Consider the following 18,619-nt stretch of genomic DNA (forward strand, 5'->3'; position numbering starts at 1 on the left):
AGAAGACAGTTTAAAAAGTCAAAGCAGCAGAGGCTGAGATATCCTGACTTTCAAACCCATTCTCACTCCGAACTCGTCAAATTCTGACACTTGGTCATTGGCTCTCGGTGTCAGATACAGATGCAAAAGGCACCCTTTAGCCCAAATGAGTTGCTACAAAGCTAATTAAGACTCTCAGCTCTACACAACTCTTTCTGTATTTGTCAGTATGGCTATGTTGCGTGATCACGTAAGGCTTGTATCATGTGGATGTGCCAACAGTGTTGTTGTCATTACTTAGAATTCCTCATGGGGGAGACAGAAACTACACACTATAGCTTTAAGAGCATCAATAGTAGCATGTCACTCAAACATGCATTTTGTAACCACACCCATGATCTTTTCCTAACCCTAACTGTCCTTTCTTGTCCCGCTTGTCACTTACATGTACGATTTTAAACCCTACCCACAATCTTTCCCCTTACTAAATGGTTTTACCCTGCACGTTAAAGAATGATGCCAAATCGGTCCCGACCCAGAGTGTCAAAAAGTGACGCAAAGGATCCCGACCAAATGCGGGGGAATGACATACAGCAAAGGGCCACAGGTCGGAGTTGAACCCGGGCCTTTTTAAAACTTTTAAATATCAATACTGTTATTGGCCTCATTAATCCTGTATCGATAGGGCTCTAGTCAGCAATCAAAGAGAAATGACTAACATGCAATACACCGAAATCCAGATCTCAACCATGCTCCCTGCTAATTCTTTATCGTCCTAAAAACCTTGAACATCGTCTCTCCATGGTTGGCACACCATTCAAAGAAGAACTCATTTAAAATATAGGAGACGCTGGTGTGTTCTCTTGGAGGAACAACACTGAGTTATCGGTCACCTTACTCTAACAGAATATATATATATATATATATATATATATATATGCCTGCATGGAAAACGTTTAAACTTATTTCAAAGCAGTCTAAATGTAAACACTTTGATATCACATAATATCTCCAAGATGACCTCTAATCCATTGGCCATTTCCCTTCACTTAATTTTTTTTCTAGAATTGTCCACCATTGTTCATCAATGCTGTGTAAGGAGTATTGAGCATGAAACCCATACCTGCATATTTCAGTGTTGGGTTTTTCTTTGCACTGTTGTTATTTTAGCGTTTGCATTGCTTGTACAGTTTGCTTCATTTTGACCTCCCTTTTATATATCCAGATTTACCCCACCAATATAAATCATCAGTAAAGTGTGCTTTCTTCTTTCCACAGCTGCATGCAATTTACCAAAGTACAATCAAATAATAAAGTGCTCATTTATATCATTCCATAAAGCATCTGCAGAGAAATTTGGTTTTATGCCTAAAACTGTTTGATGAATGTGTCGGTTAAAGGTCCAATATGTAATACTGACAGCAAGCGTTTTAGCGTTTGCCAGGTTGCAAATGCTAAACCCAATGTCCCATAATGTCAATGTTAGCTAGATGCTAGTCTCGTATTGCCGGACATTACTCTGCAGCGGAGTTGCTAGATGCTGTTATGTTGATGGTTATAAAAGCCTGTGCTCTCGCAGAGCTATTTACCCAGCTGACAGCCACATTTTCTCAGCTTAATGTCACTGCAACAGCTGCTAAAAAGACTGCAACCTCGCAGCTGTCTACAGCCAGGGCACAGTCTCTGTCTGTCGGCTACGACCGCTGAACAGAAGCGGGGAAAGAATTTTGGCAGTTTTGTTGCATAGCATTGTTGTCAAGGAGATAGTATTTTAACTTAGCATGTTTCCTTAATGTCTGGTAACATATTGTGGTCATTTTGTGATTAACTACAGTAAATATATTACATATTGGACATTTAATTGTCTTCTCAGCCATAACTGAGAACTTGAAAGGACGCAGCAGGGTCCATGCAGTACCTTTTAAATTAGTCAACAGTCCTAGTGCTGGCATTGTATAAGAATATATTGCGTTCCATTTTAATGTAATTGCCTCATTGAAAGAAATAAAATATTGAGATTAATTAATATCAATGTGAGATAAATGTGACAGAAGCCCAAAAGCTAATTCTCATCCGCTTTCTTTGTGCAGGTTGATATTAGACATTTTAATGCATTCTTTTCTGCAAATGTGTGATGAGAAGAGGCAGAAAGTACAGAGCTGCTACAGTATGAGGAAGAAGGGAGAGAATAGTTGGAAACATAGATGTGGTGGAGGTGGAAACAGAAAGGCAGATGGAAGGGCATGGATGGATTTAGGAGGACAGTGATGCTGCTCTATTGGCTCATGCTGAACACTGGTTGCAACAAAATATGCAGGAAGGGCGAGCCGAAGGGGTGTGAACATACAGCATCAGAAATGTACAGCCTCTTTGGCTTTCATGGTATACTCAAATAAATCGGCAGCGGTAAACTGTTGACCTGCATTTAAAAAGGCACATTTGACAGCTTGCAGATGCATCACAGTGCTTCAATAATGTTGATGTGTTGGTGTTATTTTTTATTGCAATATGTGCAAATGTGATATCTTATTTGTACTGATGGTCAAGGCTGTATGATCCCTTCATCTGGCAAGAGAAAACTAGCTTTAGTAGAGGGTTTTAGCTTACGGAGGAAGGAACAATCCATACCCATAAATTCAATCCCAAGATGTTCTGTCAGTGCAGAAAGGTGACACAAAAAGGAAATTTGATTTTTCAGATGAGATGATAATATTTGTGGTTCTCACATATGTGTTTTTAAGGTAAAAGAGATGTAGTCAGATTTAGCTTGATGGATTAAGGGTAACACAGTCATTATACACACATTACACACTTGGACTTTCTATATGAACTTGTATAAACATGAAGTATCTGAAATTTATCCTAAAGGTACAGGAAACAAATAACAGCTAAAATCACCAGAGTTTATTCTGACTTTTCTCCAGGCACCAGGGTGGTATGTGCATTTCAACTAGATGCAAATAAAATTGGGAACAACAAAGGCACGTGGTGTAAGTTGCTATGGCCAAACAAGGCACACTACGTTTATCTGCACATAATATTCCGGTTCATGCACTTATTCCAAAAAAGACAAGATGCACACTAAGCTGTTTCCATGGCTAATGAAAGTGAATATTCCACTTATATTTCCAGTTACATGCAGCCGTGCAAAAATAGGATTTTTTCAAACTTTTCCAGCAGTGGAAGACCTCTTGGACCATGTAAACACAGCCTCCCTCTTTCATTCCTTCAACCACATTCTTGAAAAGGTCAGCTCATATCCCAAAACCTGTTGATATTGATGAATTAAGTCTTTTGTAATGTTTATAAGTAGGTGCATTTCTCATTCTGATCAAAGATGTGGTCTTTTCTTTTGGCCGTGCATCTCTAACACAGCCCAGTAAACTGTCGGCTGGTTGGTTTGTGTACAGTAACCATAGCAATGCACAGAGCTGACTGTAAGCAGGGCAAGAGGCTGTAAACTTTAACAAACTGCAGCGAAAACCCTGATTGAGATGCATATTCTGAATGCGCTGTATACATGTCCACAGAATGCTTCTAAAACCTGAATAATTCCGACATATCCCACGTGTTAATCGGAAAACGCTATATTCGGAAAAAGGCTTTTGGAATTTCCAAACAGAATATTATATGCCTCATTGTAGACACATGAATCTCATAGCAACAAACTGTATGTTTCAGCCCGATAAGCTTTGGCAACCTGAATTAAAATGCTAGTTTAGCACAACAAGAAACCAAATTGAAAGTTTGTGTGTGCTAAACACTGATTGAGTATCAACCGGCTGCACCTGAGGAATGACACCAACTAAAGTACATAAAAGAACATCAACAACCCATGAAAAAACAAGCTCTCTATTTCACTGTCTTTTGCAACCCTATTGTCAGTCAAGAGTGTTGATATTGGTCAATTACATTCAATGATGTCTTTCATTTTTCATTCATCTATTAATTTTCATCCATTGCCAGCTTTTTTTTTTTAAAGCCATGCTTACAATATCTGATGGTAATCGCAGCCATCCACTACCCTGACCTCCTCACACTGACTTTCCCAAGCCTCGAGGCAGAGTGAGAAATTGTAACAGTGAAATGTGTGGGTAACTGTACATTGTTGCAATTCCATTTTTCATTTGGTAAAAACTCAGTCTTTGCCAGACTTTTACAATATTCACTTGGAATAAGCTCCTTGTAGGTTTTATGGCGAAACATCCGCCAAATGTTTCACCTGTAATAGTCCTTCCCTGTGAAGTAGGCATGGGTATTCTCTCAATTCTCTCAACACTAATGACAATCACACGGATAAAGAGACATCCTGGACTCTTCTGTATGTCATCAAACACTGCCAAACTGTTTAAATCCCAGCCCATGAATCAGGAAATAAAGATGATAAAAACATTAGAAGAAATTCACAGCATGTTATGGGTTATTTCCCTGTCCTGCTTGTTTTCCTCTTCCCTTTTCCCCTGTGTTTGTTGTCTGTGTGTTTGTGCCCACCTGCTGGCGAGAGGCGTGTCCTGGGAATCTAGGTCAAGAGGCGTGGCTACTCTCTCCTGCTCTGTTTCCAGCCCAGCTGCAGCACATCTCCACTAATCACCCAGCAGTTAACTACCCGGGCTGTTCACCTCTACAGTGCCAGTTCATTACAACCATTACCGTGGTAACTTGGCTCAGCACAGCTACTAGTGATACCGTACCTAGTTTTCCAGCTTTTAGCTCTGTGTTTGCTTCATCTTGCTTTCGCTCATGTGTTTTCTCCTCTGTTCAGATCCCGTCTCTGGACCTCCCGCTTCCCTGCTGCCATCCGCATACCTGTTGCCTGTTCATCTCACCGCTCTGCTCTCGTCACACCAGCCTATCCACCAGCTCACTTCACCGCTTCCCTGGTTACTCACCTGTCCGCCATCCTCCAGCTTCAGTCCCACCCGGTGCGGCTCACTGGACTATTCCCTCGTCCACCTAATTCCAAGTTTGTGTCAATAAACGCTTTAACTGCTCCTTTGTGTTCTGTCTCTGAGTTCTGGGTCACACGAGAGCCTAACACAGCAATTGATGACATTTCTTGCAGTGCTTTAGTGTACACCTAGTTCATTACAAATTCATAATTTTAAGGTTTCCTGTACCTTTAAAACACAAATTCAGTTTTTCAAAACACATGTTGGACTGTAATGAAATACTTTAAATGATGTGAATACAATATGATATTTAATGTATCTAACTTGAAGGCAGCACTACTGCAGTGATGTGGCTTGGTGCATGCACTTCTATCAGTGTGCCTGCATTTGTAGACCTCCATGCCAAACAGTCAATAGACAGTCATATAGTGGGGAAACACTCAGCATTAAACACTATACATCTAGCATGCTATAACAACCATGCACCATTCCCAACATGCATATTATCAGTTTTATTTTTGATGATTTAGAGCAGTGTTTCTCAAACTTTTTTCAATAATGTACCCCCTTTAAAATATTTCTTTAGCCAAGACCAGTGCAAAGAAGAAATTTGGTAGAAAAAAAAGCCTAAATAAAGAGATACATTACATTGCTGCGCCTACAGTGTCAGACTTACTAAACAACAATTTTCTAACTAAAGAACACTCAAATGCTACACTTCAAATGTTTAAATTTATCACAAAATTCAGTCATTATTATTGTGTAATTATTTTAGGAATTATGCATTACTGATATTTTTTCAATAACAAAAACCTCACATACCCCCTGCAGTACTCCAAAGTACCCCTAGGGGTGCGTGTACCCCATAGACTGTTAATATTAATAGGCCCGGTTCGGCGAAGTGCTGCAAATGCAGAAGTGCCTTAAACCTACATTCTATCTGAATTCCAGCAGGGGGCGATACGTGCGGTTGCAAAAGGAGGTCGGTTTCTGTAGATGTCTATGAAAAAGTGACCCACTTCTCACTTGATGTATTACCTCAGAAAACATTTTCATGAGTTTATGGTCTGAATCACTAGTTTTACGTCTTCTGCAATACAGAATGATGTTCATTTTTTGAATTATCTTGTTGATGTTGTTGATTTTAAAATTGACAATAAAGCAGGGGTGTTTTAGGGTGTGGCTATGATGTGATTGACAGTCCGCGGCCTGTCTTATACGGTATGTAATATAACTATGGAACAAAGATATATTTAAAACCTAGTAAAGCTAAATCTCACCTCGAATTATGTAGGCTAGCTTTCAGCAGCAGTTGCATCCAGATTGCCAGTGAAAGTGTGTAACGTAGAGTGTAAACAGCGTTGCCAACTCTCAGCTAACGTCACAGTCAGATAGCGCCCAACAGTCTATGGCTCCTCCCTCACTCCTCCCTCACTCCTCCCTCTCGTCTAAAATTGTCGCCCACGGAGTCAAACGTTTAGCTCCGCCCACATTTGGCCCAACCCCGAACTGCGTACTGCAGTCAGGTGCAATTGCATCCACAACCATCACGACTGCGCCCGTAACAGCAAACTCAACGACTCATAGCAGATCTCCACAAACCAATGCGTGCTCTGTCCATGAATGTTAACAGTCTATGGTGTACCCCCATTTGAGAAACACTGGTTTATGGAAATCAATAATTCTAAACTTTAGTGTAAAATAAAAAATGAAAAAAAAAAAATTGTAGAGCAAATGTAATTGAACAACTAGAGTGTGAGGGACACTGCAACACTTCTCTTGCTGCTCTCATCTCGATCACACTGATATGTGTTTTTGCATTGAGATCTGTCTTGCTTTTGCTAGTCAAAACATCATGGCTGTGACTTTTTCCTTTTTCCTCACCAGGAAAATGCAAATGCTTAAAACTACCTTGTGGTCAAGCAAATAATGTTTTTCCTCTCTCAGAAGCAGGGGTTAGGGTTTGTTATATCACTGAAAAACTTTTTAGAGAGGAAGTAGGAGGTAGATGTTTGGGCATATAAAATTCCTGACTTTGATACCCCATCACATCCAATAGTCAGTGTTGGTTTCCATTAACGCTATAATTTCTCTGCCTAAACCTATACACCACATATCTGGAACAAACTCCCATAAAACTGCTGCAACTCCCAATTGTTTAAGGCTGCCTTTCATTCAATCAAATAATAATGAATTTCTTACACTGCACTGTAACTTGTATGTGTTTTATTTTATACCTGTCTTAATATTTTATATTTTCTTTATCTCTCCAACTGTCTGTTGGGAAGGTTCTAGCAAGAACAGCTAACCATACAAAATAGTGGCTCATTGGTTTGTAGAACTGACCCAGTTGAGTGTGCTGTCCCAGACAGTCCCTTAGTTCTGGGCAGTGCTGTTTGCTCCATGCAAGAAAGCACTTGGCTCAGCTCAGCCATGGTCTTCATGGTATTGAGCCTGAGTTGGTTGATGAACATGGGGCTGTCCCCTGATATGCTGCTCATCCGCAACACATTCTCACTCCCATCACGTCAAAAAGCAAAACTTGGTCAGGTGCCTTTGGCATTTGTTATTGACGCGAAAAATCTTCTTTAGCGTCATATTTAGACTAGCTAGGTCGGGACTCTTGACGTCAATATTTGATGCTCTCGGGACTCACGTCCAGCCCTTTGGCGTCATATTTAGACGCTCTGGGTTGGGACTATTGGCGTCACTAATTGGGGACATATGTTTTACTGACATGCGTCACAAGAATGGGACAGTTAGGTTTAGGAAAAGATGGTGGGTGAGGTTACAAAAATGTACATTTCTGTGAATGTGGGACAAGAATGGGACATGAACACCAGTCTCCTGGGTGAAAGTCCTGTGTTGTTTGACCCATCCAACACCCCATCCAATCTTGGTCTTTCATACTACTCTCTACCATTGTCTCTCTTAATACTACATTATCTTACAGGGCTGTGCGTTCCATACAGATGCTAAAGGGGGAGTTTTAAGAAGGTATTTGACGCTGAGAGCCACTGACCAAGCATCAGTTTTACGTGTTGGGAATGAGAACAGGCTGGCTTACCATACAGGTGCAGATGAAATGTTTTTTTAAGACGTAGTGGATGGGTTTCCCAAGTGGTCTGAGGAAATAGTCTGATTTACTGAACTGGAGTGCTGTTTTGCCTACTTGACTTTCTTGTGTGAGTCTGATTACTTGTATCACCTGTTCACTAGGCCATCTGACTTTCTTAGTGTCAAGTTAGAACAAGTTCAGCTAAACCAGCTGTCCGGGTTTTAAAATGCAGCTGCAACCTGACTGCTTTAAAAGTGAGCCTAGGTTCAGCGAAACCACAGATAAACTCTCAGAAAATATAAATAAAGCGATTCAATTTCATCACTAACTGCTGCAGAAATAATTCAGACACACCACTAGAACAACATACAAGAAAATTTGGTTTGTCATCTATAGTAGCACTTGCTCTCACAATACATCATTGACACTTGTTCTACATTTATAAAAATGTAACACTTTAGCATGTCTACACCTGCAGTTCTAAACAGATGCTGTTAAATTTCTCGCTGATTTGTGGCATAGCTTGGACTGGAACTGAACTTTATCAAAAATACTACCTTATTATGATTCATCACGTGTAAATTTATATTTTCATTTATGTCAAAAATAAATTTACTATAACCTGGGTCCAGTTAAGAAAAAAATAAATCATATCTCATCATTTACCGGCAAAGGTTATTTGATCACTGATTTACTGTATATAGTTAGAACACTGCTTATTCCAACTGGCAATTGGTTTGATTGTGTTCTTATAGAAATAGTAATATATCAGGTCTATTGTAAAAATACAGGTATATATTTAAACAAACAGACAGTGAAGATTTGAACATTGAGAATTTACTAATTTTCCACTTTAAAAATGGTAAATCTGCTAACTTAATTTTGGGTCTTTTGAAATGGACATAACATTTCTATAACTTCTACAATACCCCATGCAGAAACAAACATGCAAATTGTTTTGTGCTGCATAAATCACAGATCTACAGAACAGAAACACAGCACAAGAACGATTAATTAAGCATGCTCCAAGAACAGGTAGAATAAGAAAATAGACATACTGTAAAAGCTGGCCATTACATAGTTTTGGCAGCGATCACCAGTAAATTCATTTGGACACCTGAGTAGGAAACAAAAGAAACAGACAAGAAGAGAAAGGGACTTAGTTCATACAAGCAACGCAAAACCCACGACAGTCATCACTGGTGTTGGCAGGAAGGGCCAGCTAGACCAATATGTCTAGCTATAGTCTGTCAGTCTATTAATCATCTTTGACCTTAATACACAAGACATTGAATTATCATCTCCAGTTTAAGATGATTATATGAGGAAAAAGTTATATTTTGCACAGGCCCTCCATCAAACTCTATGGTTTGAATACTGTCTTAACAGCAGACTGAAATTTGCATGTACGTTTGCAGCTACTCCAGGACAGAAGACTAGTCTTGCCTGTAACAAAATCCCAACATACGGGTTGGCATGACCCCACCCAGAAGAAGAGGAGGTCAAAACTATTTTTTAATTGTAAAAAAGTGGGCGTGTCTTGTCCCAACTTCAAGTAATAGCAGTCATACAGTATGGCAATCAGAAAGAGCATTGAGGTCTCCAAGTAATGGCTCTGTTAGTCTTGATGTGCCAGCAGCCCAACCAGTGATCCCCTGGGTCTCCTGACATATGTAAGACATTTTTGGACAATGGAGTTTGGACTTGAAACATCAAAATCATCACTGCTTTACCAACCACAGTCTAGCACTGGACCATTTGGAAAAAGGTTCTGATGCAGGTAATACTGGTTACGAGTGTGTTCTCTAGGGGGGATGGAGGGAAGGCTGAATGGGAGGAGCAGAAGTTAGTATGTCTTACCTCCATACAAGACACACAACTTCAACCCTAGATGGAGGCAGTTCACTGCTCTCAACTGCATGGATGGGGTGTGATGAGATGTAAAGTACATGCAAATTTTAGTGCACTTCTCCACAGGAGAGTGTGCTTAAGCCTTTAGACTCATTTAGAGGGCTCACTTTGAGCTCATAGAAATAGTTACAGCAGGAACAATGCCTGACATAAACATGACAGGGGTGAAACACCAGCAATGACATGTGGGGTTGAATACAGTTGTGTTCACATACGTTTTGAGTCTGAGACTTTCTTAAGCACAGCTTGTTCACATCGGTGCCCAGTGAATCCCGCCAAGCACCTGGTTGATGGGTAGAAAGGGAAGAGATAAACAGCACTGACAGGACATACAAGACATGACAAACACAAAGACATCCAATGTACAGTCACAAAACAATGTTTTTTTAATATCTAATGCCTATGGTTTTAAAATTCTCATGTTCTACAAAACCCGCGCACGCTATGTTTAAGGTAAATATTAATTTGACTCACGTCGCTTCCCGATTTTTAGCGCCCTCTGTTTAGCCAGGAAGGGTTTGAAGGAACCACTTGTACAAACAGATTTGTTCTTAAGTGGCAGGTATGAAAGAATTACTGGCATTCACTCATTTTCTCAGGGTATGAACAAAAGTAACGAGTTCTCCAGACCTGTCGTAGGAGTGTTGAGTACAGTCGGGAGGGGCCATTGACGCATTAATATGGAACCCAATGCAGTTCTAGGCAAGACCTTAAATAGTATTTATGCGCTATGATTGGCCAGGCACCCATGCTCACGCAAGGTAACGGAAACGATTTGTTCAAATCCTATCCCCTGACCAATCAGCTATCCTAACTTTAACTACTCAACCAATCGGGCTGCTTCATAGGGCTGGTCTTGCCTAGAACTGCAGTGGGATCAATAAAAACACGCCATTTGTTTTGACCTGAAAATTATCTGAATGAATTTGGAGTTTAAAAATAAAACATTAAAGACAAACTTAATGTAAAATGAATGTTCTGTTTACCATACCATCAACCTTGTGGCTTGCTAATTTACTGAGAGGATTTGTAGAATTGTTTGGGCACATTTCTGCACACAAAGTTCTACAATTGAGTAGATGTTAGGAAAGTTCTCATTCTGGTCGTCGTCCAGTATCATCAGGGTTGCCAACTATGCAATATGGTTTAGAGTGGGATTCAGTATCGATAAGGCCGGTGCATTTTATAATTAGGCCTTATGTAGTCTACGACAACATTTCATTACCGGGATTGCTCCGGTGCCGCCGGAAATTCCGCTGGATGTCCCTCATTTTCAGCCGGATATTCCTCACCTTCTTCTTTCTTTGTGTTGGCAATCTAAACACCGGTGGATTTCTGAAGACTATGGTTAACTGCTCCTCAGATCTCTGCAGGGTAAATCCAGAGAGCTAGCTAGACTATCTGTCCAATCTGAGTTTTCTGTTGCACGACTACAACCGTTAAACGTACACGTTCCACCAAAACAAGTTCTTTCCCGAGGATATTTTGAAGAGGCACCGTCAATGAGTCAGGCGCATAGTGCTGCCCAAGACGATTGTGATTGGTTTAAAGAAATGCCAATAAACCAGAGCACATTTTTCTCCCATCCAGGAATACTGTGTGGACTAGCCAGAAGGTCTGGCAATGCGAGACTAGTAAATGTGAGCTGTGAATGTAATTCTATGTAAATCTGTTCAATAGATATAAAATTCAAGATGTTTATTGTCACTTTGGTTATCCAAGTACAACCGTGTGAAATATTTCTTGCTGGGAGGTTCCATTAAAGAAAAAACAGTGAAGCAAATAAATACATTACTATTATAATAAATAAATGTACTTAAGGGTTTACTGTTGTAAAGAACCACTGTTGTGGTTATAAGTAAGTGATGTAAATTAAATGATCTGGTATAACTTAAAACAAAAAGCCTCCTGAGGACAGGGTTTTAGCCTATCACTTTAAATACTTAACACGGGGCATCTGGCTTTAATGCTACTGTAATGCCCATAATAGATAAATTAAACTAAACAAGTAAACATTACTTGTGCAAGAAATAAAAATAATAAAGAGAGAGTTTTTTGATGTTGGATGTGGGTTATATTGTCATGATAAATTTAACTTTAAAGTGCCTTTCTTTCTTGCTTTATTTAAGAAATTATTAATCATTTCCTCAATTGCTTCAGGAATAAAAAGGAAAAACAACACATAATGCAGGATTCATGAGCGAATGGCAATGTGAGAAGACCATGGTTAAAGCACTGCAAACAAAAGCTTATTTGGTGTGAAACATGCAGGAAATATGAGAAAAGTGGATGGAGGAACAAAATCAATAAGGTTGAGTCTTTCTTGCGCTACTTTTTCTAACTCGTATCTCCAAGAAAGGTCGTTGGTTCTCTGACTTTGAGGGTCTTTTAAAACTACAGAAAGTCAATGGTCTTTCTAGGAGAAATGTACATGAACGACAGGGAAGCGCACACATTCATGACCTACATACACAAGAGCTACCAAAGGGAGCTGACAGAGAGAGTGAAGACATTGGCCTGGATTGCAGTTTTCTCACATGGGAGCACCGACAAAGTAAGAGGTCATCCATTTTCCCTATCTGAAAGATAATGCTCTCCTGACCACAGAGAGTTAGTCAGCTTAAGAACCCCTGGAAAGAGGTGATGCATAGAGCATCTGTGACAGGACAAAACCACGTTTACCTGTTTCGATGGAGCTCCAGTAAACATGGGGCATTTCAGTGGAGTCGGAGCTTGACTGAAACAGGAGTGTGCACATCTTCTCGTTGTTGCAACACATTCTTACTCCCATCGCGTCAAAAAGTGACGCTTGGTCAGGTGCCTTTGGCATTTGTTATTGGCCCAAAAAGTCTCCTTTGGCGTCAGAGTAATACGCGCTTGTTATGGATGGCACAAGAACGGGACAGTTAGGTTTAGGAAAAGATGGTGGGTGGGGTTACAAAACGTACGTTTCAGTGACACACGGGACAAGAACGGGACACAAACTCTGGGCTCCTGTGGGAATTTCCTGTGTTGTTTATCCCATCCACTTACGAGGATTTTTGGTGTTTCATACTACTCTTTACCACTGTCTACCGTACAGCACCGGGGTCGAGCTGCTGCTCTGCCCAGTGCGTTCCATACAGACGCTAAAAGGGGTATTTTTGTGTCGCAATCTGAAGCTGAAAGCCACTGACCAAGCATCAGTATTTTACAAGTTGGGAGAGGGAACAGGTTGCGTTGTGCACACCGACTTGGACATGCTGCGTGATATTGATTACTTTTAACAGTTGAGAACCTTGAAATCCTGTTCACTGATGCTTGATGTGTTATTAGTTTCTCCTGTAGCTTTTCAGTCAGCCCAAAACCTGAATCAAAGTCAGAATTATAACCTGCTGTCCATGTCATACCTGCAAAGAAACTTTGTGCTGCCTGGCATGATTTCAAGGGTGAAGCACTCCCCTCCATTAACGCAGTAGTTCCTCTGGTTGTCGCTGCAGCGTGTCACGTGACTGGAGGTCTTGGCTGTAGTGGTGGTGCTGGTGGCAGCTGCAGAAGACAATTGCAATTAGTGCAGCAAGAACACAACACAGGCACATGGGTTACTGTACGTACACACCGCCGCCGACTTGAGCTGCAAAGAAGCTCTGGCCGCCCTGTCAAGGACGCTTGTCAAACGATTGAAGACAAAGCACAAGCAGCCACTGCACGGCCAATACAATGACACTAGAAACCTTTTATAAATTACATATATAATGACAGAATTTGTATTGTTTGTTGGTCGCAGCGGTGTCTGTTAGCAGTTAGCTCGCTCGTTAGCCGCTGAACCGCAGCAGAATGCAGGCAGAACGAGCAGCCGCCAGCTGTTGATCCGTGCAGGACTTCACCGTGAGCGGACTGTTTAGGGACCATGTGACGGCAGGTAACGTTAACTGGTCCCTATACGCAAACACCGTCATATCATAAATGATAGGGGAACCCAGCAACAGCGATTATGAGCTTTTCCTCCATTTTCACGGAACTAATGTGTTGGTAGGAACAAAAGTTTACATTGTATGTTTCTTTGCCGCTGCTTGTCGCTGAACCGCGTCATAGCTCATTACCATAAAGTTGACCAAAGTTCAACTTTCTGATTGACGCTCTGGACGCTCAAAACGCCCAAAACGCGACGCCAACAGATTTGACGCACCTTGCAGCTGAGAGAAGCCAGCTTCCATTGAAAATTAATGACTTCCGGTATCTTTAGAAGCTCAAGTCGGCGGCGGTGTGTACGTACAGTTACAATGAGTTTGTAAAGTAAAAGCAAATTCTTAGCTAAAAATCATATTGGCTACATGTTTACTGATTGTGGAGAAAACATCCCGTTATTCAATCTTTCCTTAAAGAGCCCCTCTTCATTTATTATACTTTTTCAGCTTCATATGTTGTACTCTTGGGATCTACTAGAATAGGTTTACATGTGTTTCTCATACTGCCTATTGCTGCAGCTCCTCTGCCTGAAACACTCTGTCTGAGCTCTTGGCGAACCTTCCTGAAAAGCCCAGTCTGCTCTGATTGGTCAGCTGGCCTACTTTGTTGTGATTGGTCAACCTAATTCAAACAAGCCATTGGGCGGGCTGTGCTTGCTCAGGTAGCACATATGAAAAACTGGGCTGGCTTTCTCAATCAGTGACATCACTAATGGAGGAATTTCAAACAGGAATGTGGGCAAGGCGTTTTGGGCAGATGATAAATTGTGCTGTCTGTGGGAAAGAAAGCTCCATTTGGAGTGAAATGTGTTATTTTGTACTTTATACATCTATACACAATAAACTATATACCACACTAAAAAATGGGAAAAATCCAAAAAAGCATAATAGGGGCTCTTTAAGAAAAGGTGGATCTGCTGCAGTCAGATTGGATTCAGCTCAATGAATTTAAAGGGTAACTTTTTTCAACCTAGACCCTATTTTACTGTTTTTGTGGCTAAGGTAGCTCTCACACTTGCCTCATTTAGTTCGGTTGATTTGCACTAGAGTTCGTTTGCCCCCCCTGGTGCTGTCTGTTTGGGCAAATGAGAACGCGGCAATCACACTTGAATGTGCACCAAAAGCGGACAAAACAAGCGTACCGAGACCTTGATGAGGCGGTCGCGGTGCGCTTTACATCGAGCTCTGTAGTGGTTCGTTTATGGTGAAAACTAGAGCCGACCTCAAACTGCACCAACTTCATACTCCGCAAGACTGAGCTACACGGCTCCTGTTGTCAGGTGTGCTTTTCACACATCTATTTCATAGGATGGTACAAAAACAAAAATAGTAAATAGTACAATAATGTGCACACGCATTAATGAGCTGAAAAATGAATGTTAATAAAGACACTACAAACAATGAAACAAAAGCATACGTTTGGTTTAGGTGTGTGTGTGTGTGTGTGTGTGTGTGTGTGTCTTTTCTACAAAGGGCACTATGCTGTAATGTCTTATCTTTGACTGACATTTAATTCTAACTTTTTAGGAGAATATTAAAGGATCAAACCAAACGATCAAACTTTATTCTTAATTGTCACATACGCATAGTACAATGTAGTGAAATTCTATTACTGCATTTAACCCATCCTAAGTATTAGGAGCAGTGGACAGCTATACATACAGCATCCGGGGAGCAACTTGGGGTTCAGTGTCTTGCTCTGGGACACTGAGCGGTGGTCACTGAGCGGTGGTCACAGGTATTTTAGGCTGCATACACCCCTCCAACAGGCTCTGACTAGCCTGAGAGGTGAACCCAGCAGGAAAAAAGTCTGTAAAACACTTGCAACACAATGCTACTCATTAGGCACATTTCTTTTAGCACACAGTAATGGCAGAAGGCGACTCAGATGAGTGCATCAGCATTTTAATCTGCTCTAAACTTTCATTTGGGCTATGGTACAGGATCTGGACAGTAAGATAGTAAAATTTGTAGAGTCTTTAGTGAGAAAACCTGAAACTCTAAACACTGACATTCAGACCAACAGACAATCCAGAATGTCCAGTTCACTTAACCTGCATGTCTTTGGACAGCAGTGTAGTATGATGATTAGCCCATCTGACACTTACAGTATTCATGACATGCAAATTAAATGGTTGGGTAAATTATTTTCTTTTCCTCGTTTTGAAACTATTTTCCTGATAAATTATTATCACTAAACTCACCGAGACTGATATTTTAGCCAGAATCAGAGTATACTGGTATCGGTATTGTAACAACTCTATAGTTCAAGTGCAATATTGCACACATCAAGGACTTGTGTCCCTCGTTTCCCTCTTTATGAATGCAGATATGCATAATCTCTATTCTTAAAAGATAAAAGTAAGCCTCAAGGGGTTGAATGGATTCAGTGAGTACAATACTGTAGACATGTATAAGGGCATTAGCTCAGCACATTTCAGCACTGCAACAAGCAGCTACATCAGATAACTGAGAAAAGAATCATTGACATGAGAAAAAATAAAAACATCAATCACGGTGTAAAATATTTGCAGCACATAGGAGTGTGAATCAGAACCTGAATTCTATTCCTGTTTGTATTGAAATTGAGCTCTTTGTGACAGCATTTCAATTGACACTGGAGCTTTAATAATATGTGTGAATAGTGTGGTATGCAAGCTCTAGAAAATTGATTGCATTTATTGTTAACTTCAAAACATCAAATAGCTTTCAAAAGCCATTGGTGTTAATAATTTCATTTGGAAACATTAATCAGTGGATGTATTAGAAACACGGACCAAACCATGACATCGACAAATCAGCAGCCAATATGGATAATAAATATTGATATTTGGCCATAAACTGTAAAAAAATAAATAATTCTCCACGCCTTAAAAGTGGAGCTAATGCGGAAGCTCCTTAAAACTGTATTCTCTCTAACTTCCAGCAGGGGGAGTCTCCTTAAAGCTGCATTCTCTCTAACTTCCAGCAGGGGGAGACTCCTTAAAGCTGCATTCTCTCTAACTTCCAGCAGGGGGAGTCTCCTTAAAGCTGTATTCTCTCTAACTTCCAGCAGGGGGAGACTCCTTAAAACTGCATTCTCTCTAACTTCCAGCAGGGGGAGACTCCTTAAAGCTGCATTCTCTCTAACTTCCAGCAGGGGAATTCTCCTTAAAGTGTAAAGTTTACAATTATGTAAATAAATTGCTCAATATGTATGTATTTAAACATTTCTGTCTTAAAATGCGTTAAAATTTATTGGGGTTTCTTCAAAGATAGCATGTTTTTACAGTAACTGGGTGATGACGTCATAAGAGGGAGTAGCAACCCATAGCAGGTACATAGACAGGCCAACAACGAGACAATTTTATCCATTTTTGCCATCTTATTCATCACTAAATTTACTTCTGAGAACATTTTAGGCGAGAAATTAACTGTTTAGATTTCAAATATAGGCAGTCTTCCTAAAACGGTTGCTGAATTGACAATTTGCTTCAAAGTTTTCGGAGTTGAGAAGCTCCATAAAGTAACGCGACAACCAGCAGCGCCTGCCCCGGCCGCTGGCTCGTCGCTTGGACAGTCTCGCTCGGACACCCCGCTGTAAACCGGCGGTCTCTCAGACCGGTCTCATAAATAAGAGGCTTTTATTTTGCCGTTGACGGATCGTTTGTTTAAATATCACAACGCAGGTCCATCATAAGATTAACGAACCTGTGGTTAACTGTCTTTTTGGAGTTAAACTCAACAAGCACCTGACAACCTCACTGGTGAGCCGTCTTTCACACACACAGCCACAGTCCCACAGCGCAGCAGGCAGAGGAGAGAGTGGGTCACAGAGGCAACAGTAAAATCAGCCCACTTCGTAGCCACAAACCTCATCCAGGCACCAATCAGCCGTTTGTCCTGGTGGACCCTCTGCCCTGTTCCTGATGTACTCGTACATCCCGCAAAAACACAATAGTTTACCATTTTAGCTAGGCCTCCAATATAACTGCTAACCTACTAGCCATTAGACTAGCTAATGGTGCGTTCTTTTTGTTCACCGAAGTTGAGCTACGATTTATTTTTCGGAGTTACGAACCGGAAGTTGCAAAAAGAACGCCCCCAAGGTCGTATATACGACTCGTCAAGTCGTCTGAACTCAGAGGACCCCGATTTTGTTTCTCGTTTTTCGACACGGATATGACATCACACTCAAGCTACTAGTCGCGATTACAAGATAAAAAGAACGCACCATAACGGTAACTCTAGTCTTGGAGTCCCTCTTATGACGTCACACCCCGCCAAGTGGAAGGGAGGGGGAGTGCTTAAAACCACTGTAAAAAATAGCAACTTTTCATATTATATTCAGCATTTTGTTTTAAAAAGCCATACAAAACAATGGTGGGCGACTTTAATCTTTATGTTTAATAAGCACATTGCTTAACTTCATGAAAAATTTAACCTGCAATTTACACTTTAAAGCTGCATCCTCTCTAACTTCCAGCAGGGGGAGACTCCACCAGCTCCAGAAAGAAGTCTGTTTCTATAGAAGTCTATGAGAAAATGAGACTACTTCTCTCTTGATTTATTACCTCAGTAAACATTTTCATAATGAGTTTATGGTCTCAATCGCTAGTTTCAACTTTTCTTTAATACAGCATGATGTTCATTTTTCATTTATTTTAAAATAGACAATAAAGCGGCAATCACTATGGACATTAAAATAGACCTCAACTTATTTTTTAGTGTTTTCATCTTAAACTTTGACCCACTCTGTGTGTTTTCACTTCATCAAAGTTTATTGGAACATTTGGTCACCTAAAAATGTCTTGTTAAGCCAAGCCAGCTAGCTATTGTTAGCATTAGCTGTTAAA

General features: G+C 40.6%; 1 protein-coding gene across 1 annotated transcript in view; it reads right to left on the minus strand.

The window, feature by feature from the left end:
• nrg1 (neuregulin 1) overlaps positions 1-18,619 on the minus strand; it is a 42,873-nt gene that overhangs the window by 11,938 nt on the left and 12,316 nt on the right. The window contains 3 exon segments of the mRNA XM_028602129.1: positions 2,608-2,631; positions 8,985-9,043; positions 13,227-13,365. Coding sequence (XP_028457930.1) covers positions 2,608-2,631; positions 8,985-9,043; positions 13,227-13,365 — 222 coding nt within the window.

The sequence above is a fragment of the Perca flavescens genome, chromosome 16 (genome assembly GCF_004354835.1).
Source record: "Perca flavescens isolate YP-PL-M2 chromosome 16, PFLA_1.0, whole genome shotgun sequence".
Classification (NCBI taxonomy): domain Eukaryota; kingdom Metazoa; phylum Chordata; class Actinopteri; order Perciformes; family Percidae; genus Perca; species Perca flavescens.